Consider the following 26831-nt stretch of genomic DNA (forward strand, 5'->3'; position numbering starts at 1 on the left):
AGCATCAGTAAGACTGAGATGAAGATTGAGTAAGAATGAGCTTGTTGAACACATGCAAAATAGGATACAGATGTCATGAGTATAAATTCATAGATGCGTGTGCTCCGGTAGCATGTGGGGACAAATCTAGGAAGCCCTTGTTACTGTTGAAAGAAGAATTGAATTGCAAAGGCTTCYTCTTCATGGACAAAAGACAAAGAAAAAGCAGCATGAGGCTACAAAGGGATGAGTTTGGTATCAGAAGGAAAATCCTTCTTACTCCTCTTCCCTGCTCAAAGAAGTGAGGGAAAAGAATCACTGTTAAAATAACACTCTAGTCACACTGAAAGGAAAACCAACTTTGTGGCCATTTATATTCAAAATTGTTTTCAAAGGGAAGTGTTGAGTGACTGTAAATATTAAATGCTACACTTGCCRCAACTATCACTCGTGTCATTTTGCAGGCAAGACCTATTCACTAGGTCAACCAATATAATTCATGTCTCCAATATATGAACTTTGAAAGACATTGTATAGCTTTTTATATTAGCAATGATGATCTTAAAAGGAAAGTTCTTCCAACAATTACATCATTTAAAGTACAAATGGGGAAAAATTTTGCAAAGGAAAACGTGCCAATATCTCTAATCTTGGTGAAAGCTGTTCACTTTCAAGGTAGGAATGCAGATGTTGCAGTGAAGGAAAAAACTACCTTTTGAAAGAACTTTGATCACAGGATAAAGTAATTTGATAAGAAATAGACAATAAACACTTGGTTGAAATCTGATGGTTCAAAGCATTCTGAACTTGAGAAATCTTATGCCAGCTTGTRTCTATGAGAGTTGCATGGAATCAAAAGTCTTGAGAGATAAATTAAGGCTTTTTGGACTTACTGGACACACAGTAATGCTTTGCTCCCACTGACTCATGCTCAGACTTTCTTCCAGTGTTGTGCATTTCTTCAGCACCATGTCCCAGCCACAGTAAGGATCTTGGGATCCAATGCATGCACTGTGAATGAAAACCAGTCAGACATCATGAACTTTTACCCTGGTCTGTACAGGCCCAAAGATCTCTCAAAAACCACATGGCATCTCTTCATTTTGGCCAGATGAAATGACAAAGTCATGAATAGAGAAAAGTGAACTTGAATGCCTATACCAAGMTAGAATTCCTTTTAAGCACAAAGCTGAATTTCCGCTTGCACAGAGGATATGTAGACAAAAGTTAATATTGTATTTAATTATTGTAGAACTACAGTTGCAGAACTTAATTGCTACAGAACTAGAGCAATTCATGAAAAGCATACAAAGCATACGTTGTCTGCTCCAGGTAAAGAATTCAGAAGTTACAACTCTTATGCTTTTCTATTAGTTTTGGAATTACAGTTGTCATCTTAGTCAGAAATCTGACGAAAATGAATTAGAAAACCCTCTATAATAGCTTTTTTTTTTTTTTTCACTACTATAAAACCCTTGGAAATAAGTACAAGGTGGTGCTACTGGGTCTTATTAGGCAGAATGTAGGGACATCAGATTTTTGGCATCAAGAAATGTATATGTAAAGTATATTTATATGTAACAGAGGAAGCTAGCAGTGCTTGCTATATTTAATTTGCCTTACACATGCAACTGTGCAACTGTAAGAGAGTTGTGTAGCCTATTATGGAGGTATTTTAATACTTCCAATGTTTATGTTTGAAATTTATTAGGTTATAACCTTCAGGACAATTTTTTCTTCACTGTCTGAAATTCTACTCAGATACATTGGAGTTATAAACTGTTGAAAGTTGTCATATCCCTATCTTTTCTTGTTTTGATCTGGATAATTCTGGATCATTTTGTTAAAATGATTCTCTAGCAGTACATTCAAAACCTGGACCCATGTATTTGCCAAAGCAGCAAAAGTTACTGCACTACGCATATCTGGAGGATATTCAAAGTAGTAGAGAGGATTTACTCAGAAGACAGGTTGCCATCACGCTTACCATAGACATTCCCTCCTAGTCACACATGAGATGGAGAAAAGGTTAAAAGGAAGAATGGACTTGTTCCTGGTCTGCTAAAGCCAGGAATCTGGGGCCAGGAGGAAATCTAGGGATAAAGGTGAATTAGTTTATTCTAAATGAATATTGAATTTCTACTGACTAGTAACTGAAGTATGAGTTACACTACTCTAAAGCAGGCTAGCAAGAGTAGGCTATTTTCTCAAGCYATCACTAGGCAGGCTAACAGAACTTCTCTACTTCAGTTATACCTGAGGCAATTTATTCAGACAGAAGATGAGGCACAAATGAACAGCATTCAGAACAAAGCATGTAAAAAACCCATATGGTCTGGACTAAAAATAATGCATAATGCATACACATTCATTATGCAATAATGAAGAAAATTTAACATTAAGAGCTATATCCTCATACCATAGATTTCAATGAGACTTTTACAATTCATTTCAGTGGAAGAATGTAGTCCTACATTAATCTACATTTTAAGTGCTAATCTAGTATCTCTTTGAGCTGTAACACTTTATTCAAAGAATGCATACACATAGGAAGTGCTTCTTCTGAGACTGTTCAATGAAATATTCTTCTCTCTTTACGTGTACAATGTATTTTGATGATCAGAGGTTACTTCAGTCTTCTGACCCTCTCAAATATTTCTACCGAGACAGCTATGCCTTCCTAGTTCCAATTACTGTCAGCTGTGATCTGTAAATTTTGTATATTAGGAACTGAACTGAGGTCATCACCTTACTTCATGTGAATCAGATTCTTCACTGCAAATTTGTACACGAAACTAAAGATGAAAGACTGCCTTAAGTTCCAAAACCATTGTGCCATTCATGTCTGAATGAATACATGAATTTGATAACAGACTTCTATAAACAGATATCTGTCAGGGTATTCATTATTACTGGTTTAGTACATATATATGCAATGAAGAAGGGAGATCTACAAATAGAGGTGACTGATGTAGAAGAGCATAAATGTAGGTATACAATTTACAGGGTCCAATGAGCTCAGAGATGCATATGAAATATTCAGAATTCTGCTTAACTCATCTCTGCAATGCTAAGAAAAAGTAAAGCCTTTAATCATGTCAGGCACTCTGTGTGGGACTGCTGTTGCTTCCTCCTACTTCCATTTCTTTAAGACTATCAAAATGGATGTAGGTATGATTCAATGTAGCAGCATGCACTGACAACACTCGCCTTAAATCTACAAGCTGCTCCCTTCAAAGCCAGAACCAGGGATTTATGTATTATTTATTTAGTGAAGTGTTTATAACTCACAGTTCTTTGAATACAGATGCTTTCAACTTGTTCTGTAATRGTTCTGGGAGCAAATTTGAAAGACAACTTTCAGAGAGCTCTCTCTGCAAGAGAATGTAGGGTTGTCATTCATTGTAAAAAGTAATGTCTGAGGCGTCCCAGGTTCCTATCCGTGGTCAATTAGCCAAGACAGAGCTTCCAATCCTCTGATCAGGAGCTAGGAACCAGGGAGTGCTTAGACTGCGAGGTGTAAATCCATGGTTGGCAAATAAGCTCTGAAACTCTGAGCTACCTACGTTACAAGACTCTTCTAGAGCAACTGATTTTAGGATTCTCCTACAAGTTCATGTGAGAAAATTAAAGGTCACTTTTGAAAATTAATTTCTATGCATTTTTACTAATAAATATGACCCTATACTGTGAGATGTCTATATTAAGGATGTGTGTGTGTGCATGTATAAAATACATTTATCGGTCTATCAATCAAAATTCCTTTTTTTTAACCAGAAACATGTGCTTACAAGAAAATATAGGCAAGCATAGATTACACAAATGGTTTGACCATATTGAAGAGCATTGGCAAAATATTTCAAGTGCAACAAAATGTGAAYGATCAGTTTGTCTCTGATGGATGTCGGGGGCTAAAAAGACTAAGAAACTTTCTGCAAAAACCTTGGTTCTCACAGAGAAAACATGAAATACAGTTCAACCTCAGATCTATATAGCTTGTATTGATTCCATCCCCAGTGGAATCTCTGAATGAGGAAGACTTCCAAGTGCTACTTATTTCATAGTTTTCTGGACTTTACAGATGTTTGCATGACTCCCCATGGATTGAAGTTATTTTTTTCAGTGTATCTACCATGTAAAAAAAAAAAGACTCTGAATTTAAAAAACGTAATGTAATCTTTCAGGCAGGATTATGGCTTGTCCCAGATTGGGAAATTTATGAGAACTATTATTCTGGAACATTACTCTGGAACCACTATTTCAGATTAGGCATCAAGTGGTTCTAATATTCCAATGTAACAGTGCATTTTTCTGATTTAAACTGGGAAAAAATGCATATTTTGAAACAATGAAATCCATCCAGATATCCAAAAATAACTATTATGGAATGATTACTTCATAATAGCAATTCCAATTAATTTCCATGGGTAGGTAAGCTACTTTAGAAATACTAGTGTCTATTAATAGTTTAAAACACAATACTGATTGTCAACTTCTATACTAATAGTATATAGGAATAATTATTCTATTATTTAATGGTAGCTACAGTGTTTTATTAGCAGGAAAACAGGCTCTCAGTCAGTTCAAGAGTACTGCTGTGGAAGCAACACCTATAACTAAGAYAAAATGAAGGAATGAAAGTGTTTGAAATACTTAATCCAATAATTTTGATAGAGTTCTATAAATAAAATCAATCACAAGCAAATTTGCAATAACTGTCTTAACCTGTTTGTTTAGCTAAATACGTATTTTAGTACTGTGCTGTTACAGTTATCTTTTGCATATGTACACACTGCTTAGCTGATGACTAACAAAGACAACAAAGTAAACAAGGAGTAAAACGGAGAAAGAAAACTCAGGGTTATAGTAGAATAGCCATGAAAAACTTAATTAACAAGTTATTTTACAAATTAATTAACAAAATTAATTTGCTACAACATTGTAACAAATTAGAAAATTAATTAACCAATCCTGTGACCTAATAATATTTTAAATATATAATGAAAAACATTATTTAAAAACTCTTCCTCCTTTTTTTTTTTTTTTTTTTTACACCAGAGAAGTCATTATTTGTACAGCTATTAGCAGATGGCATCATTTATTTATTCAGACATAACTTCAAATTACRATTAGTTTTTGAGCCTTTTAAATGCATGACACCTATCTTCCATCAGGGATAACAATTCCTGACGATTTGCTTGACAAGACTATGTAGCACATACAGTATAAGCTTTCAYTGCCTCTACTTCTAGTATTGATACACTGAAAAAATCTAGTACAAATTATAAAATAAACAAACTTGCCAAATTAGGCTASAGCTCCAATAAAAGAGAAATGATTGATTCTTTTTTTTTTAGGCGATCAAGTCCTTACCCCTCATTTCTTACTCTTCATTACAGATACATAAGGCCCTGAAAATCAATAGCAAACACTCTAATTTAGAGATTTTAATAGTTTGTGATAATTATTTTATTATCTCTCATTATGGTTAATTAGCTGTATAAAAGTTAGCTGTACTTTATGCTTGGCCTACCCAACCCTGAAGAAGTGTAGGAGAATTCTCAGTGAGAATTGTTTCTGCAGCAAATAATTTTGCTGGAGTTTAGTAAAATTACAATAAGCATGTGTGAACCCAACACCCAGGTAATAATAACCTGGTCAAATTGGAAGAATTTCCTTCAAGTATAGCCAAACTAGGGCAACAGATCTGCTGATTTTAGTGTCTGTTCTGGAGCACGGAAAGCTTTTGGGTGAACATAAGCCAAACTCTTTTTTTCTTAGCTGATTTCTGAAAACAGCATTATTACAGTAGGATTTTCCAAATTACTCAGCTACCAGCAGAACCCTGAGGGAGACACGCTCCAGGGAAATTGTCAGCCCAGATAAGTAACATGTGGCAATTCATAAACAGTGAACACAAACGCTGTGGCATAAGGGGAAGAAGTGCTGAACAACCCTAACTATAGGTGGGATAAAGGGCTCTGCCTGTGATATCTTCTACTGCCACAGCATTAAAAGATACAGTGAATTGCACTTAGAGTAGCAGAAAAAAAAATCRAATTCCTCTCCAAAATTTTCCAGTGCTTTTGATAACAGTGACTGTGAGAGCAAAAGCCTACAAAAGGAAAAAGACAGGGATTGTGCAGGGCTCCGAGCTGGTGGAATAGGGCTTAAATCACAGAGAATGTCTGTCAGAGCCCACCATCAACTAGAGTATCTGCCACAGTTATAAAAGTGCAAGAGGAACAGATTTACAAGGAAATACTAATGACTAAATACATACAGCATATCAGAATAACAATTAAGGGAACATAATAAACTGCTAAGAAAAGTGATAACAACTTGCTCTAGAGGCTGGTACATGAAGATAAAACAAGAAATACTGAAATCAAATTATTTTTGTATTTATATAAAGAAAATTAGACAATCTCAAGAAAGTTATCTTAACATTGAGATATTAAGTTGTGGAACAGAAAGATTGAAATCATAGTGTCTGAAACTTTCACAATAAAACTAAATAAAAAGATTAGAAAAGATTAGACTCTGAACCCTCTGCCATTGACACAGAAAAACAAAACAGATGAGCTAGTACTTCTTCAGTCTTTTGGCTTTTTAAAGGCTATTATTTATATACAAGCACGYTCTATTTCTCAAAAATTATGTGAAGCAGGTATTAAAGACTACACATTGCCCTTGATCTGTGGAAGAAACTCTAGTTTCATYGATGGAAGTTCAGAATACAGCCTTGGTACAGTTATACAGTCCTATATATTACAAACGCGAGTAGATAAAATTAAAATAATCAAACACAAAGGACTATAATGCTCCAAGGTACTGCACATCAGTATCTTTTTCCCTAGATAAGGTTTTCCACTAAATTACTCTTTGCTATAGTATAGAAGTAGTAGTTGACAAGAGATAACAAGAATTTGAGTAATGCAGTGAGGAAGTTTCAGCTTAGGTTTTTATTGTCTAGTGAAACTCACAGCCCAGAGTAAAGCACCTACATTCTCTCTGCATGTACAGAACCAAATATCTTCCCAATCCAACATTAAAATCAGAACAGCCTAATCAAGCCAAACGTAAGTGATAGGTGAGAGAAAGATTAAGCCTGAGTTTTCCAAAGAATCTCAGTTCCTAATGATGGATGTATGACGAGATGCCTTGCCTTATTTCATCTGGATCACAGGTGCAAATCCTCTCCACTCTCACAAAACAGAGAGAGAGTGGATTTTTTTTTTTTTTTTTTTTTTTTTTTTACCAAGAAGAAAGCATAACCTCTTTGGTGCAATGAATACCCAGTTATTCCAAGCAAAGTGATTCAATTACAAAAGAAATGACTGAGATTCTCCATGAAGAATAATTTAACTCCTTTGAGCAAGCCATGTCGATGTAAGATGGTAAGTCAAATTCCCCTAGGCAGAGGAATAAATTATCTTTGGAACACTTTAGAACAGAATATGGGACCTTTAACTACTACTGTTCTACTCAGTAAAATGGAGACAGCACCATTTTTTCCTTCTTTCACTGTTTTGGTACAAGACTGAACGCTGTAAGTTCTTGAATCTAGTCATTGTCCTCCACTACTCATATTGAGATAGGAATGCCCAACCTGTGGTTACGAACAGGGTTTAGGATTTGAACTAGCAGTTCACATATATTAGGACATACATGTTCGCTCACGCAATCAGGGTAGCACTGAAATATTAGGGAACTCTACTGACAGGAACACTGGTGCTAAGGAACTTGCAATGCTGCCACACAGACAACAGCTCAGCAGATATTCTGGAGGGCTGAATTCTGGTTTTCAGAGTTCATACCTCATTAATATCATATGCATTGAGGTGCACTGAGTTTGGATCCAGCCTGGAGTCGTTTCAAGTGGAATGTAGGCTTGGTGCTAATATGGGACACCAAGCTATCAAGCTCTTTTATTTTATCATTCCTATTGTGTACATAGACCCCAAGAAAATACGGGATAGCAGCCAGCCCTGCTAAACACATCTGCATTTATATATATAGATTTCATAAAAATATTTATGAAAATATGTTCAATGTCTTGCAAAATCAGAATGGCATAATCATCTCATATTCAAGGGAAGAGAGAAGCACAAGAATATGTCCTTAGACTTCTCCTTCTTCAGATATACAGATAGGCACCTCTCCACACAAATAAACAAACAAGGGRAAAAAAAAAAAAGACCCCAGGTCCTTCATGTAACCAGATGGAGAAAGCAAACAAAAAAGGGCTATGGTACCACCAAATATCTTGTTTCAACTGGCTACATAAAAGAAAGCTGAACCTCGTCCCTATGATGGACACTAAATCAGCCAGAAGCTTGATGGGGAGACTTGCCTACAACTTTTCCTTAAATTGAGCTTTGCATGACCTTCAGTGGAGCTTTGAATGTCTTATCACTACTATTTTAGCAGAAAAGAGTTGGGAATAACCAACTATTTTTAAAGCAAACAAAGCTCAGTGGTGCTATATAAGACAGAATAAACGAAAAGTGTTTGTACATAGTAATTCTCCCTTTCCCTAGTCCATTCAGCTTTCCAGAGCAGAATTTGATCATCTGAAAACACCTTAAATTTATCTTTTAATTTCAAGCTTTAAATACATACATCAGTAGCTGTGTTGCACATTATCAGATATTTATTTGCAATATAAACCATTCCCTGCTGTTTCATTTGTGTAATTCAAATTCTGTACAATGGCATTTAAATATCAATATAATTTCTTGGGAGTCTCATCTAGTGCTAGCAAGCTAGTTTACTATGAGAAGTCCCCAGAGATCATTCTGATAAGCAATGTACATGGAGAGCCACAGCTATAGAGAGGTAATTAATGTGGACTACTTGTAACCACTTTGCACTTTTCCTGCAAATCTCATATGCATTTTTCTCCAATAAAATTCAGTAATTCTTCATACCTGTATGTTCTGTAGAAGAGACATCTCTTCAGGGGGACCTTAATMACATGCTCCTGAAGGCCTACAAACAGAACACTCTGGCTATGCAGGATTTGGAGACTCCTGATGGGTTCTCTCTGACTTACTGGCAAGAGTTCAATTTCCTCGAGCAGGCAGCTGTTTGACGTCTGATTCATTGGGGCAAGTACTTTCTTAATAGTGCCATAGTCTGCAAAGGCAAGAGAAAAATCAGTTTTCAAAAATCATACTAGTAATTCTAGCTATTCAATTTCATTTAGTGAACCATCTTTCTCCCATTCTGCATATTTTCTAAGAAACTTAAGTTGCAGGGCTTTGATTGGAGTTTCCTAAATTGCTCACAGTGCAATGAAAAGAACCTGAAAATAACCATTAAAGACTTTTAAATAATGTAATATAACAAAAAAGAAGTTTATTTATGCAGGACAAGCTTCACAGCAGTAGACACTAGAAAATAAGCATTACAAGTTTGGTTATTATGAATGCACATTTGCAAAATATTTTGATAGCAGGGATTATTGATTCTAACTTACCAGATTGTAGCGCAGTTTATGATATTTAAAGCAGCTTGTTTGTTTACAAACAATAAAGTCCATTATTGCCTTAGTTTTTTTWAAAATTGAAAGTGTTAAAAACTCTGAGTTTTAAATATGTAGAGTATTTAATATGCATGAATATATGTATGTTTTAAAAGCTGAGTCTAGGGGAATATGACCCCTAAATATGGATGCTTTACTTYTTACCAATCTGGATTTCCTGTTTTTGCCCTTCACTTTTATTCTTATGATGATTCCTAAGCAAAGACAGTTAAGCACCGCAAAGCTGTGTCAGGCCACTGAAGAGACTTCTGATTCACTCATTAAATTTTTTCAATAATTTAAAAATATCAAAGAACATTTGTTCTGAACAGAAAGGACTGCATTTTCCCCCGGTAAGTAGTTAAGCTAACTATCTGACCAAAACAGCACTATGCAATTTTCTGTGTGCCAGCGAAAGTAAACACTGAAGATTCAATACTGCAAACCTTTACTTAGATCAGTACTAACTCTTGCAAAGTCTAGAACAAATGAAACATCTTCTATGAGTAGGCAACACTCACAAGACTAACTTTTGGAGAGATGCTCTGTTTTGCAGCCCACTAAATACAACTTTGCCATTACTGGTAAAAGACCACGGGCTTTGTACAAACCTGACAGCTCTAGGTCTCAAGATATGTCTGGGTCTGCCTTGGCCTGGGCTGGTTTTGGCTGTGGCAACAATTGCCCCATGGCCATGCACTTATTGCCTTGCCTGCATTAGCTTTGCTCTGGGGACACTCCAAGGGCCAGGACCAGCATCTGTGTGGTCACTGTGGGACAAACAGCCACCCACCGGGGTGCTGAGCTGCAGGAGAGTGGTGTGCAGCATCCAGGCTATGCCTGGGAAGTAAGGAGAAAGAGGCAGGCTGGGGGTAGGAAAATGTATAACAGCCCCAAGGAGACTCCAGAACTGCAGACAAAGAAATCCCACCATGAATACAGCATATCTTCAGAAGGAGAACTCAAGAAGTTAATTACTGTTGTAATCTTCTTCCTCCAACTGCGACTCTTGAGGAAGACTAAAGAATCAACCTTAAGACCTGCAGCTGCACTGAAAGGGGGAGCACAACTCCTTAATAGGCTTTTGCTTTCTTCCAGTATCTCCTAAGTCTATCTTGTCTTCTAATCAATTAACAATTATAAAGATAATGTTGAAAGTCATAAATGACCGGGCTTTAAGTGAAGTAACAGTGCCAGAGAGCCCACAGATTCTTAGAAAGAAATACCATACTTCAGCAGCAATGTGGGTCATACAGTAAAAAGAAGTAAAATCTTACCCAAGATCTACCATTGCCTTAGTAGAATCCCTTACTGATCTTCCATATCCTATCTCCTTTACTTCAAATTCCTTCTGCTTATGCAGAAGGTTTTACACGGGTCCTCTGAGTGTGAAAGTTACTGTGAGGATCTGTTTTTAATCTGGAACTTTGAGAGAGACACAGATGATGAGTATTGTTGGTTTTGTTCATGAGCCTATGATACTTAGCAAGGGTATGGAGTTAACAGCCTCCTCAAACTATACTTGATTAAACCAAACCATTACAGTAGTACTTTCAAAATCAAAGCTGGCACTTTGCTCCAGGGTTTCCAGTTCTATCACAATCACAATATTATGCATTCACCCTCTGCCAGAGAGTGTAGATTTCCTGAAGAACTTTTTTGTAAGTTCCACCATCCAAAGTGTGGTATGTTTAGCCCTGTTCATGCCACAGTTGCAAAGAAAAATAAAGAGAGAAGTAGGGAAATAGATGAGTCTCAAATAAAACTCTGGGGCATTGAGTTTTTCAGACCTGTCAAAATCTTTCAAGTGAATATTTTTCTTGTAATTACAATGCCTGTCCACTGCTGCTAAGGAATAGCTACAGAGAATGAAGAAGAGTAAACACAGATCTTCCTAATGGATCTAACTTGATTGTCATGGGTATAGTGAAGCTCCAATTTCACCACAAACATCAATGGTGAGTCCAACAGCTATTTAAGGCTTTGAATGAATGGCATTTTCACATCCTGACACTAAGCAAGACTTGCTGGAACAGATCCAGACACCTGACAGCGTCRGTTTCCACTAAGGATGACTGAGTATATACAGGAAAAGCAAAAGGTAATGACGTTGGCCAGATTCAGCAAATTATGTAGTCTTTTAGCTTGTACTGCTTAAAGAGATGCAAAACCAGGAACTGCATGTTAGAAATCTAATCATTGTGAACGAAGATGATGAAGAAAGAAAAATTCTAGGTAAAATATTACTATCTAATGCATTGGAGATCATTAAGAACTGAATGGAAAAGCCAAGATGAGGCTGTAGAGAATAAGCTTGCAGACTACTTACTCTGTAATGAACAAAATGATAATGGGACAAAGTCAGAGAACAATGATCTCTAAAATTGAAAAGCCAAGTTGTAGCCAAGATGTAAATGGTAGAAAAATAGCCAGCAATAGAGAATGCTGCACTACAACAAGAATGTAGTTGAAATCATTATTACTTTTGTGGTGACAATTGCAAAGGAAAAGAGGAAGTGAACTCACAAAACAAATGTTAAAAGCAACAAATTAATAAACTCGCCATTTTTTCAGTTCCCTACAAGAAATAAAGACACTCAAAGAAGTTGTAGCAACTTCTCGCTATTGAAAAGAATAAACATTTATATGAGCTATTAAGTTTATAAAAGATGGCTGTGTTCATCAAGTAAAAATATCTTTTTAGAAATCATCAGATATGGGGCAGTATAGAAGCATGTGTATTTTACTTCTTTAAAAGAAGGGAACAACTCTACCTATTCCCTTTTAGGGGGGAAACATTTCCAATCTTAAGTCCTGCCATTTTGGACAGTGAGACAAAACCTAACTAAACATTCACTGTAATATGCAATACAGTACTCAGACAATTGCAAGAATCTTCACATTYACAGGCCCTGGTCCTCATGGGGGACTTTAATCACCCTGATATCTGCTGGAGGGACAACGCTGCAGGGCACAAGCAATCCAGGAGGTGCCTAGATTGTTGGTCCCTGGATGACAACTTCCTACCTCAGGTGACTGAGGAGCCAACAAAGATCTGCTGGACTTACACACAAGGAAGGAGYAGTAAGAGATGTGAAAGCTGAGGGCAGTCTTGGCTGCAGGGATCATGAGATGGTCAAGTTCAGGATCCCATGGGGTGGGAGCAGGGCAAAAAGCAGGACCTCAACCCTGAATTTCATGAGAGCAGACTTYGGCAATGTTCAGGGACCTGCTTGGAAGAATCACACAGGATACTGCTGGAGGGAAGGTATTCAAGAGAGCTGGCTGACATTCAAGGATCACCTCTGCCAGGCTCAAGAATGGTACTTCCCAATACRCAGAAAATGAAGCAAGGGCAACAGGAAGCCTGCACAGACGAACATGGAGCTCCAGACTACACTCAAACTTACAAAAGGAAGTGTGCAAAAGGTGTAAGAAGGGACAGGCAGCCCAGGAGGAATACAGACACACTGTCTGGGCATGCAGGGATGGGGTCAGGAGAGCTAGAGCTTTCTAAACTGTATGAATTGCCATCAAAAGAAACTTGTAAATTATCTCAGCTATATCCCCAGGCCAGTTATGTGCCTGTATTTGTGACTTTACATGTATTCCTGTACTTCCTGAACACTGTGAGTTTTTTTTAAGAGATCTGAAATCCCACTGCTTGCATATATCAAGAACCAGCAAAACACACTGTAAGTTATAAACTGAGAATAGTCCATGTTAGAGAAACTGCAAATAAGGGACTATTARGAGACTTACACAATGTTCCCAGAATATACTGCTGAGAAAATTAAGATGTCTAGTTTATCCAGATGCACACCAATATAATTTAAGAGATGGAGGAATATGGTCAATACATAGGAAAGCAGCAGTCAGTAGAAGCCACAAAAAATGGAGGCTAAAGCTATATACTTAGTGCTTCAAGTGACATTTGTAACTGAGCCTCAGTAAGGCATCACCTATGCAAAAAACACACTATTTATGTATTTAGGTGAAAGCAACCTAATTTTCCTCATTTATACCTATCTGTCAATATAATAATCAGATTTATTGTTTTAAACAAAAGCTTTAAATTAACAGAGGAATATTTGAAACAACTACGGATTACACAGGTTTTCAAGGAGAATAATTGCATATACACCTTTGAAAATGGTATTTATTAACTGATTTGATTTTGTTCTTTATATGCTATATTTTGCATTTATTTGCTGGACTCAAAATATTTTGTCATTGGGAAAATGAAAGCATTCAGATAACAAATCAATGTTGAAATGAAATAAAAAAGTGTCAATGCTAAACTCGTAAATTTTATATATTATATATATATGTAGTGCTTATATTCATCATATAAAATTTGTTTTCATTGCATAGCATTCAAACAAAAAAAAAGATATTAATATGGTCTTTAAGACAGAGTTATTTCAGACAAATAAATTCAGATACCAAACATAAAAATGATATACAGACATGCAAGAATGCAAGATGGGGAAAAAAAAAAGGAAAAGAAAAAAGAAGAAGAAGAATGTGCCCAGCGGTCAATCAGCATTGTGTCTCTGAGAAAAAATACATTAACAGAATTTGCCATCCTGCACTGCAGAAACTGAAAGAAAACACTATCACATGGGAGAACATGCATTTGTTTAACCAGAGAAAATTATTCTCCAGAGAATATTAGAGAGTATGAGAAAATGAGAGAGTATTAGATGGCATCATGCCTTATGTGCTCATCATGAGGAAAAAAGGCTCAGRAGCAGCTAATGCAGCAGCTGGTTTTGCCTACAAACGGAAAGCCCAGGACTTAAAATTTCTCAATCTGTGTAACATCAAAAGAGATCTTCATCCAAGTAGCTTATGAGAGGATTTAAAAATTGTTGCTCTTTTTAAAAATAGCTTTAAAATTAGTTTAAATCATCACTATATGTATATACCACACATCAGTATACGGRTAATTTAAGCCATTGCTATAATCTGTTTTCTGATATAGGGGTGGGGTAGAATTTGGTTTAAACTAAGAGTATGTTTAGAAGATAAGAGTTTGTAATCATTCTCTGTTACTTAATCTGTCCGGTACCTCCAGGTTTCTGAGGAACATTTGATTCACAGAAATAGGTTTTATCACACTATAGCTGAAAGGGCAAGAGAGCTTCAATATCTTTTGCTTTAAGAATTAACAATATATTCTTGGGAAATGTAGCAACTGTACAAGATATGATGTTACAGAAATCAAAAAAAGAATAGGTAGACTTTAAAATTCCCATTATTTGGAGAGTTGTACTGTAAAGAAAAATCATATTTTTACATATATATTGATTAATTTTCACCCCATCTTTGGGAGAACCAAACMAACCATGAGGTCAAAAACTGAATAGGGAATCCTGATGCTTCACCAAAGCACAAATTCCAAACCAGAAATCTTTATTTTCCGAGCTGTTTCTACATGTTGATATCTTGTATTTCCATTTGAAACCAAATCATCATTTGAATAATCTGGACAGCATTCTAGTTATTTTGTTCTTTTTCTCTACTTCTAAAATATTTTTCAGTATAATATATATAAGGTTATTTTTCAACAAGTGTCAGTCAAAAATGGAGATTCAAAACATGTTCAATTTTGCAGCCATGAAAGAGAATAAAAACTATGATAAACATAGGAAAAAATTCAACAATAAACCACTGCTATTGCTTTGCTATTATAGCTCATTATCACAATGAAGATGGTAACAGGACAATGGCAGATATTAACAGAAATACAAATATAAAGCAGATTTATTAGTTTAAAAAGTCAATCATATAATTGTAAAACAAAAGCTCCTAACAAATGTAGCTGGCAAAACAAAAAAATAGATTTTTATTGCAATTTTCTGAGAAACACTGTAAGCTGTTACATTCTGCCCTAATAATATAGAGATTTATTTTTAAACACTTACTAGGCTAAATAAAATGTCTGATACTCTCCACACAATCATTTATTCAAGGGAAATAATCTTAAGATACTTTCTCAAGTGTCTTAGTTTTCCTTACTCCACTGTYGGACATTGCTTTCTGTTGGAGAAAAGTTTCACAAACAACCTAGAGCACTCCCAAACCATTTGCTCATGGATGTTTGACTTTTGGCCTAACTGAAGATCTCAGACCTGACTCCCTACTTGCTCTTTGCAGTTCAAAAAAACGCAGAACAGCGTATAAGCCTACACCAAGTCAACCATATTTCTTGCTGGATCATTACAGCATCATTAGAGCATCCCATGAAATTGGCCTCAATGATGCGCAAACAAGTGCTGTTAGATAAGAAAGCTAAATTCTGGGGCTTGAGAAATCTTCCAGCTTGTTCATGTGAGACCTTAGCCCAGAACAGTGAAAATGTGGTGGTCTCAGAGTTTTTGGCCCCACAAGTAGTAAATAAAAACACGAATTCTTTCTAATCCTAGGTCTGCTCCAGAAACAAAACCAGAGGTCCTGTTTTATGACCCTAGTCTTTATAGCTAATCATTCTCTTTCCATTACTATTTTCCAAAGGACTTTGGACTTCAGAGGCTGTTTGTTTATTTGTAGTATTTGTAGAGAGTAACACAAATCTAAGAATCTGAGGTCAAATTGGAGTATAGATTTTCATAGCTCTAAAGCAGTTGGAGAAGTCCAGACTAAAATATAGTCATCGTAGTCAGCAAATACTTTCAGTAAAAAGAAAAAAGTCAACAAAAATGAGCAAGGAAGGAAAGACTCCCAAATTTAAGGAAAAGCAACTTCTACAATTAATTAATCAAAATTTCCTGTCTGCTGTCATTATTTGCTGTTCATGGCATCCTAACATAGAGTTCTCTGGCATCTTGACAATTAAAAAGGAAGCATTAAAATAGTGTGTTTATGATTTTTATATATTTTAATAGAAGCTATATGCAAATTATTTAAAAACAATTATACCATACGCTCTTAGCGCATAACTGTACAGAAGGTATTTAGTTTACTAAATTAGATTTAGCAGAGACAGGAAGAATTTGGCTTTTTCTTCGAAGAAAGTACTGAAAGCARCACTTGAAAATAAAGAAAAGTCCTACATGAAAAAAAAAGTTTTTTAAAAAAAGCTAGTATTTCTGCAATCTATTTTTTCAGTTTTCAGTTGTAACAAAAGCACTCTTTGACAGTCCATTAAAAGTAMAGACTTACAATATTTTAGATTTATCTTCTTTATCTTTGGCTCGAACTCCTTCTTACTCCCTCTTTCCTATTACATTTCAAGTAAATGTTAACGAGCTTTACAATAACAGAAATTAACTTGAATTAAAGCAGAAATAAGATACATTGTTGATAGTGCCTGTCAACAAGGAGGTGTGAGTGTCCACTATAGGTGCCCAGGGTTTTAAGTGAGGAGGATCATTTRAATTCATATTTAGAAACCGAAAGGTGCAGTTTTAGCCATAATTTGTGAATATCTTCTGGAATGATTARCAAGAAAAGCCTCCTAATGCCCCAGTCTCTATTCCAAGAGAAACTCAGTTGTACCTCCAGCTGACAGAGATTCTGACAACTACATGTCAACCTTCAAATGTGTTTATTTTATGAAATGAATATTTATGGCCTATGCTTTCTGCATGCAAATCAGAGCTGCTGCTTCACAGGGTTTTTCTGAGTGAAAAAGTACAGATYTGGATACTCACTCTTCTTAGCTAAGGAGCTTTTTTCAAACAAAAACTGTGTGCTTGGTAGGACAGAAGGAGTATGTAAATTAATGGCAAATACTGCCCAACGCTGAATGAAATAAAGACAAAATAATCTAGCACTGCCACACTTTCTTGAAAATATTCAGACTGTTTGCTCATTGAAGATTAGCCCCCATTCCTCCCAAAAAGAAATTCAGTTTGAATTTTCAAATATAAGAAATTTGGAATACTTGTGTCAAAGGCATTTGGGAAAACTACCACCTCAATCTACTATTTTTTCCAGAGAAAGCTTCTTTAATAGAGGGTAGTCTTCAGATCACTGCTATCTCCTGTAGACTCCATTCCCATGTATCGTAATGTCTTTAAAACATCAAGAATACATTCAATTTGCAGTTGAATCAGCAAAAATTTCTGCCAGTAATTGCCATGAAAATGTTAAATACCTGTTTTAATACAGACACTCTACTACTCCTTAAAATACAATAAGTTGTAAGTTGGTAGTATTAAGAATTCCACTAAGAATATTTCCTGGGAATCAAACAAATACTACATTTTAAACAACAGTGCATTTTGTATACCACCCCTCTGTGCCTGTTTCAGGTCKTGGATCAAGAACTGAAATTGAAACTCAGTTGCAGTCAGACTGACTCAGAATCATTCAAACAAATAGGCAATTCAAGTCCTAAAATGAAATGCAGATTTATTTGAAACTAAAATGCAAAGCAAACAGCAGCTAAAACAAAGCAGCAYGCCACTGCTGGAACTCCTAGTCCCTAAAACTGAAATATGTTTTCTTTGCTTCCTCTTGATCTCTTTCTAGAAAAAAAAAAACATACATATACATATACACACACAAACACACACACACATACATATATGTACATGCTAAGCAGCACATGCTAAATTATGTGTCTCACCTTCCACAGCAGTTAACACTGTTTCCTTCACAAAGAATGAATAACAAACTAAACTACTCCTTTTTCTCAGCTCACTAGATTGGAGCGCATAGACACTTGTGGCAAATTTTTACCCTCCCTAGCTCTGAAACAGATGTTTCTTGCCAAGTCTGGCAAAGAAAATACAGTACTTTCAACAATCACTAAATAAATGTATTTTTCATGGATCATGCTCATTATCATACCTTTACTTACTATTTCTCTTCCGATTGCAATCTTATATGAGATTTTCGGCTTGCCAAAGATGTGACTGAGAGATAAGATCCAAGTTTATAAAATTATGTCCAATATGGAGGAAATCAATCCATCCATAACAGTCCATGCATTTAACTTGCTCAGAAGCAACATATAACTTTAYAATACCTATAAGCAAAAATTAAAGCAGCTACAGCTCTGTTACAGGCTACAGGATAGGCAAATCCACTTACTAACTGCCCAATTCATTCTACACTGCTTCTGTTTACATGATATAAAGCATTAGTTATTCTAAGCCTTTATTAATCAGTATGTTTGATCTTTTACTTGCAAGCTCATTTAATTGTTTTTCAATGAGAAAAGTATGAGGCAGTTTTAATACAGAAATTACTCTGTAGATCAGTTTGCAGACTTATGAGATCTGGACTCAATTGTCATCTCTGTCAAGATTTCATGTGTGAACTGCTATTCAGAATAGTAGGACCTTCTAAAGGAAAAATTGCAAAACTTAAAACTTCACCTGTTGTAGCAGTCTCGGCTGTAGTCAAGAAAAATCACATCTCTAAGAGCTGCGTTTACAGGCACCAAGGAGGAACACAGCATTGGAGAGCAGGAGCAGGAGGAAGAGAGCAGCAAGGTGCTGAGTTTGTGAACAAATCCCTGCTCCTTACTTTTACACCCTGTGAGCAATAGGCACCTTTCATGYCCTTAGGGCACTTCAGGGAGAACTTAGCCTGCTTACTTAAGAAGGCTTTGGAAAAATGATGTAAGAGTCCCTCTAGCATGGACTGGAGCCAAGGCATCGCCTTTCTGATTGAATTCTCTACCTATTTGGCTGGAGAGCTGTCCTCCTTCTCTTTGGTCAAATGAATCCTGAGCTCTTTCTGCAGGTTACAGCACCTGCAGGCAGTGGAAGYGAGAGGCTCCTCCATGTCCAGAGTAGCCACTTATCTAATGCATTAAGCATTCAATGAGGAAGTGGAAGAAATAGCTTTAAACTTGCTGAAGCCCATGACAGCTTGAGCTACTTGATGATGTCTCCAAGCCAAGTATTATCAYGTACATTCTCTTCCAACGCATTCAAACACGCAACAAAAACATTCAACACCAGCATTGGCTTAGGACACGCTGCTTGAACAGGAAAGACACTGTTAAAACTACAGCATAACACCTTTACGTGAGTCTGAGGAATAGCAAGCTGTTTCTTAGGACCCGGCAGACTAAAACTCATGGGTGATCGACAATAATTTCATGTTTAGCTCCAATCCTCCACACTCTTTCTCTTTTTCTTTCTACTGGAGGTGTTAGGAAATTTCATGTAGACAATATGAAGCAAAGGCTCACTCCATGACAACATCAAGCACAAAGTCTTTGAATTTACCAAGCAAATAACTGCATTTGCATTTAATGTTTTCAAGTCATGTCTATAAAGCTACTCAGTAATACAAAATTTACAAGGATCACGTTGAATGAATCCAGTGTCTGTGAAGAAGGCCAGTATAACATGTCATTTGGTCTGCAGTCACCTCAGACTGAAGCAACTTGGAAAGTGAAAAAAAGACAGAGGACACATTCTTTCGGCTCAGAAAAAGAATATTTCAGCAATGTCAGGTTCCAAAAGAAATAGAATAAATATTAAGATTATGTTGGTGCACCAAACCTCCAGCCAAAATAAAATGTACATATTCAATGTCTTTGATTGTAGTTATTCTATTTGAAAATAACAGATTCTGCCAATATGCACATCAGCCTATGAGCACTTACTATGAGAATATTTTTACTAAGAATCACAATATACGTTTTTAGGTCTCAAATATATTGGTTTATTGTGTACGAATTCTTCTCTAAATCATAGTATTATCTCAAGGATTGCTCTCRTTTAGACTCAAGTCCCATGCTCCAAAAGCCAATAAAACCTGACATGAACTACATGTGAATAACACACATTCGAGAGAATGCCCAGTTGACAATTTATTATAATTACACCTACACTTGTTGGCAACATCAAATTTTTACTGAACTAAGAAGTATACGTTCATCCAGAACACCTAAATCCCTGTGGTAAAGCAGACACGGCACAGAATGGCAAAGATTACTCATGTCAAGAAACGTGCAACTTTGGTCACGTTGGTTTTGAAAGGAAAAAGAAATACAAGGTTGAAACTGAATAAGTCAACTGCATGGAAACAAATCAGAAAAGCCTACATGTCCATAAATTTCAGGAAATCTGTGGACACCAAGAAGAGAAAAAACTTTCCTATTTAGGAGAGGCCTGTTAAAAAGTTTAATCATTGCTAGGACTGGGCTTCTCAAATAGTAGAGACGAACATCTTGAAGAAATGTGCAACCTCAATCTAAAGAAGTAGAATAAATAATAAAAGTTGACAGTTAATTGCAAGATGAACTGGTTCTTATGATTTAAGGCTTGGTACCTGACACAGCCCACCAGTGAAGAATGCCGTGCTGTACGCAAAGGATAAAATTACGGTAGACTACAGACCCTGGCTCACTGCCAGTCTCCCAAAGTTGATATATATTAACTCTGATTGGGTCTGACTGGACAAGGAGTGCTTATTGCTCCTATTACTTTTTATTGCCTTCCATTTGTGTCACCACAATAATAAATACCTTCTACTACCTAAAGCATGCTATGAATATGATAGTATTTTCCCACTGGATAAATCTGCCAGTGCCCAGACCAAAAAAACACTTATGTGTACAAGCAGAAAAAAMTGTGCTAAAATAATAACCTATAATAAATCTTGCCTAATTTCTTAACTGTCTGAGTGGCTATTTTCACTTGAAATGTCAGAAAGGCACCTGACTACCGTACCAACCCAAAGCATCATCACTTTGGCCGACTTGAATGTTTCAGTGACTATCTTCATCCTATCCACCTTAAACCCATCTACAGTTTGCACAGTACATGCCTTTATGCCTCAGCCCYCAGATGAGCCAAATTCAGTACATATATATTGAAAACAAGGCACTTCAGTAGCAATTTTACCAGGAAGCACAATAATTGTTTTCAGAAATAGAGAAAAAAGGACTGATACTATCATTATATATATATGTGTGTGTGTGTGTGTGTGTGTGTGTGTGTGTGTGTGTGTGTGTGTGTAACTTAAGAGCAAATGGACAAGAGACAGAAGCAAAGCTGGGATTAAGACATGAACCTAGGATTCCTTCCCAAGGAGGTGTTCATATGACACTCAATTCTTTGACATTAAAGCAATAAGAGTCATAGTATATAATACATTACATTATATTCTTTATATAATAGTCTAGGGGTTGGGGCATGTGCAATGATCTGGATRTCCCACCCAGTCTGGTGCTTCAAATCATTTTTCTCCTAGACAAGTGATCTAACTATCAGATTGGTTGTGATCACTCGTATTCATCCTGAAGTTGTGCAACCAAATTTCCAAGAGTCATAGAATGAGAAATAAAAATAATAAAAGAAAGAAATTAAAAAGAAGAAGAATGAATCTGAAGACAAATGAGTCTGCTCCAAATGGTGTTTRTAACTCTTACCCAATTACTTAGTAAAGTACAACACCTATGGAACCTGCTGTATCTTCTTGTGAATCTGCCTGCAGGTTACATGACTCTTCACAGACAGGCCACAGTACTGAGAATAACATCTCCTTATRTTATGATGATTTTTCCAAATCATAGAACAAAATAAGTAAGATGTATTTTTATTGAGAAGTTCTGTTGCTGATGAAGATATGACATGTTTTATGACCAGAGGTGGATAAACACAGGAAAAAAATAATCCACAAATATCATTGTGAAAAAAAAAAAAACAATGATTACTAGTGGCACTGCTTGTATTCTCTTAGTCATGAACATTTGGATTTATTGAGATTTATTGGGAAAAAACATTACAGAATGAGAATTCATAGTTGGTTCATAAGTTAAACTTTCCCCGAAGATAGATAATGCTAATTCTAGTAGCTGTTTTCAAAATTAGGACCAAGTCTGTTAACTAGCATTGCACACTATCTGGGGCAAAAAAAAAGAGATCAGAGATCTTAGCTCTGAGGAAAGCTGGAATACCAATAGGTACCCTTTTTCACTCTTGGCTTCACATGCTGCACACTAGAATTAGCTAGTCTGAAAATAACAAATGAATGTGTGGGTTACCGAGTCTGGTTTTCCTGCAAGAACATGAGGCAATAGTCCCTACAAACTGGAAAAGAAGGAAAGGACTTTTGGTTGTTCTAACTTTATAAAGTAGTCAATTAGGATTTGAAAACCCAGTGTTACTTTGACCAAGAGGACCTTGTCTCTTTTCAATGGAAGGTGGTGACTTCAAAATCTTTCTTCTTTCTTGCTAACATACATTTTCTGACTTCCAGTAGTGATACAGAAGTTTACACACCATATATGTTCTTTGGACAYGTACTTATATTCTTTGGCCGATAGAGTTGGGCAATTATAAAGACATAATGATAATCTGTGAACAGAAAAAGTCTTTGACCTATGACAAAACAGCGCACAGTTCCATCTACTTGCAGCAATTGATTCACAAACATACTGTCTAAACTACGAACAAACTATCTGAGCAAATGTCAGCAACAAACTAATCAAAATCACAACCTATTTGCGGTGGTGGGTAATTTGTGAACTGAATAAAGAGCTATGGTTCTCACATATAAGTTGCTGTCAGTGAATAATTTAATGTCTCTAGTTAGTGCCATCCATCTACCAAGAAACCTCTCTAGCAGCATGACTGGAGCTTGCAGAATAATGTACCTCTACATCAAGTAATAAAGTCAAGGGAAATCAGTACTACTGGGGACTTAAACTTCTGGGTTCAACTCTCAAGAGCCCTGTATTATCATTCTTAACTACGCAGACTGCACTGCAGACATGACTGTTTTCATCTGGTAACATTTTAAAGCCACTTTAAAGGTGACACAATACATAAGAGAATGGCAGATCAGCCTTTTGATTTTTAAATTACAATAGTTATGGTTTAGACTATCCCTCTTTATTTTTAAATGTATTCCATATGGAAAATAATACAAATATTCTAATGGGAGCATATAACAAGATCTAGAGATTAAACTATACTTGATACCCTTTGCTAAGATATTAAAAATATTATCTAACAAAAGAGAACAGTACTTAAATGATATTGATTATAGAAGTTTTGAAAAGCAGCTTACCAGGTTGTAACGTATAATTTCTGGGGAGGAGAAAGGCTGGCTATAACGTATTTTTTAAAGGTATAATACCTAACAGCTCAGGAGTAGTCACTGATTTCTTCTGTACCACCAACTCACCTTGTAGGGAAAAGTGTGCTCATGCTCCCTCAGTCTCATCAGAAATTGGAGCATGTCCAGGTTGCATGTACAGCAGTGCTGGTCATCAGYAGCATGTACCCTCTCTAAGTTTGCATCTTCCAGTAAAAGTCAGCCACATCAAGACTGGACCACATTAGCTTCACTAAAGGGTAAAGACTTTCCCATTTCCTTGCCATTTTTCCTCAATAGGTCTCCAGGGGACAGAATTTAGCCGTATATATTTAAAGTAAAGCACTCATGAAAAAAAGTTATAGTACTGTTTTGGGAGTACTTTGAACAWCACAAGTGATTCACATGCGCCTTTTGAAACTAAATCCAAATAAATAATAGGGGGAAAAAATGTTTTCACATTGTGTAACGTAAGAATGACACTTACCCTTTGGATTTCCCCAATTCTATTGGAAAAAAATCTAATCAAACTACCAATGTAAATGCAGGCATGATTAGCATTCTCTAGCAATAACATTAGCACAAATCCCAGAGTGAACATTATAGACTGTTGAAGGCAAAGTGATGCAACATTCTTTTAAGCTTTGCAACAAAATGTTTTCTTGGAAAGATTAATAAGACAAGCAATTTACTTATTCATATTGTAAAAACCTAAGATTCTCTTTATGAATGGTAGTGTTCACTGTGAAAGAAGCAGGGAATAAAATCATTAATATTGATGATTTAGTGCTCAATTAAAAGTTCAAGTCACCATGTGGCTGTTATGACTGGTGTTCTCCAATGCTCATCATTTATAGGGAGWAGACCAAATGATGCTTCAAGTCTCTTAAAAATGATATTTTAAAAACAGGACCTAAAGGTCTTTATCTAAATAGGATAGTTAAAAAGGATGCTTGGAAATGTCAGAAGGCTAAGATGTCAYAGGAAAGTAGTTTTAAAAACATTGTCAGGTTTTACAATGATATAAAGGCATGTTATGCCTTTGTGAAGGAAAGGCATATGAAAAAAGCAACCATGCTATCTGCTACAACAGGTAACACCTAAAAAAGTGAATAGTTTTAAAAGGGGACTGTTGCCTGCCATAGGGTATATGCCCCATTATCCGTCTGCCCTATGATTTTTCCTCCCACTCTGCTCTTGAACCATAAAGTACTAATACACACAAATAATCTACCTAGCACTTCTCCTAGTCGTATTTTGTTCATTATTATATTGTATTTATATTGTACAGTTTCTAGACAAAAAAAGGTGCTTCTCAAACTGAGAGGAAAGGTCTAGAGCTTTTTTCTACAAAAATTATCTGCCAWTTACTTCCCTTGACCTCAGCACTCCTGAGACACTCTGGTCAGAAACAGTACCCACTCAGGAAAATTGCAGAAAATTTAAGATTTGCTGCTTTCTTCACCAGGTATGAAATGCATACAAGCATACATTTTTGCATGTAATGTTAGCATTCAAAGCTTCACACTCACTATCTGTATTATGACATTATGCACATCAATTAGTGGAAGCTGCACAGATGTATTTATTAATACCTTAGGTTGTTTTATAGCAAGAAGTGTGGTGTATTGATTACATAAACAAAAGTAAAAAGATAGAATTGCAACAAAAAGCAGAAAGGAATCAAAACTTGCACTAATTTGCATCAATTTACTCCCGACTACTTAAGCCCGACCAGAAGATGATCTGCAGCATCGAGGCTTCATCAGAAAATATTACATTTGTATAGCTCTACTTCCCCTGCTAAGGGTAACTACGGGAAAAAATCCCTCTGTATTTTCAAAAAATACCTTTTGAAATCTCTTCATGAAATGTCTTCCAGTCTTTCATAACCATTGCTATACAATTTTTATCATCAGAACTGTTTTTATCATTAGTCTTTGCATTGATACCTGTAGCTTTGAGGTCTTAAGAAAAGGGAAAGAAAATCACTTCCTGGAACTCCTTGGACAGGAAAGTTTAAAATCTTCTATAGCACATTCAAGTCATCTTTAACCTCAGATCACCACTGGCTTTACTGTATAAAAATCAGGTTCTGTTCAGAGAACCATCCACTCTTCAGTGAAAAGCAATTTAGCCATCAATAAACCTCTCTCGAGCCTTCATTCCCTCTTTACAGGTTAACTACACCCTAATTTCATTTTGCGAAACTCTGAATCCTCATAACCAAGACCCACCACTGGCCAGATATCATTTCTATTCAGGACACAGAGGGCATAGCTTCTGCTCACTGAGACTGAAGAACAGAAGAAATGCACTGAGACTGAAGAACAGAAGAAATGTGGGAGTTTTCCAATAAGTCATTTTTTCAATATGGTCTTCATTTTTTTTTCCAGATAGTGCAAATATCACAGTTTCTGAATTCCCAAGAACAGTTTCAAGAACCAGCAACCAGAAACTGTTTTCAGAATATTCTTAAGCTAGACACCATAACTAAGAATGGTCTTGTTTATTCTAGCAAAACAATGCATTCTGTAACAGCCTTTTAAACAAGGGCTCGTTGGAGTATATTTTCTCAGGTTGGAGTATATTTTCTTTCAGCTCTTGCTGAAGGATCCTGTTTTCTGAAAAATGCCCCAGAGGCTTTTTGTTATTGGAAAAGTTTTTAACTAGAGAACATCAGAGCGTGAACGAGGCATAAAATTGAAAGGAAGAAATAAAAGGGGGAAAGAAATAGGAAAAAGAAAAGGGAGGAAAAGGAGAAGGAATGAAAACATGACACATATAGCACCATTTTTCTTTGTCTTTTTTTCTAATAAAAAAGAAAATAAAGTTTTCTAAACTTGAAATGTTGTCAGAAAATTGAGTTGTGCTCTAGACAGTTCTACTGCTAACCTATTGTTAGAGATGACTTTTTAATTCATAACTTTTATGAATGTTTCCTTTGACTTTCCTTTCTGAATCACTGAAAATTGTTTCAGGGATTTCTGCTTGCCTAAAGTCGACAGCACTGTTCTTGTTCAAAATAAGGTAAAAGGTGCAGAAATTCATACATCACCTCATTCTGCGTTAGAAGTCGGTGCAATGAAAGATTAAGATGCATTTCCAAAGTAGTAAAATATATTTTTGATACCAGCAGAAGCTGTTAAATCCCGGCATATCAGACTCTCCTAGCAGAACAATGACTTGGCAGACATTTAGGAAATGTGAAGACTGTTGACACAGCATATTAATGCATTTGTTTACTTACTCCCATTCTCTCCTAAAATATCATCTTTTAAGGGTTTAATAAAATTAAAATACCCTT

General features: G+C 36.0%; 1 protein-coding gene across 3 annotated transcripts in view; it reads right to left on the reverse strand.

The window, feature by feature from the left end:
- SEMA5A (semaphorin 5A) overlaps positions 1–26831 on the reverse strand; it is a 304442-nt gene that overhangs the window by 88060 nt on the left and 189551 nt on the right. For all 3 annotated transcript variants that reach the window (XM_085307061.1, XM_085307059.1, XM_085307060.1), the window contains exons 12-13: positions 8913–9120; positions 873–990 (exon numbers count right to left, since the gene is read on the reverse strand). In XM_085307061.1, the coding sequence (XP_085163187.1) occupies positions 873–990; positions 8913–9120 (326 nt within the window). The remainder of the gene's footprint in view (positions 1–872; positions 991–8912; positions 9121–26831) is intronic.

The sequence above is a fragment of the Rhea americana genome, unplaced genomic scaffold (assembly GCF_003343005.1).
Source record: "Rhea americana isolate MKP2758 unplaced genomic scaffold, rheAme1 scaffold_251, whole genome shotgun sequence".
In the NCBI taxonomy this organism is placed as follows: domain Eukaryota; kingdom Metazoa; phylum Chordata; class Aves; order Rheiformes; family Rheidae; genus Rhea; species Rhea americana.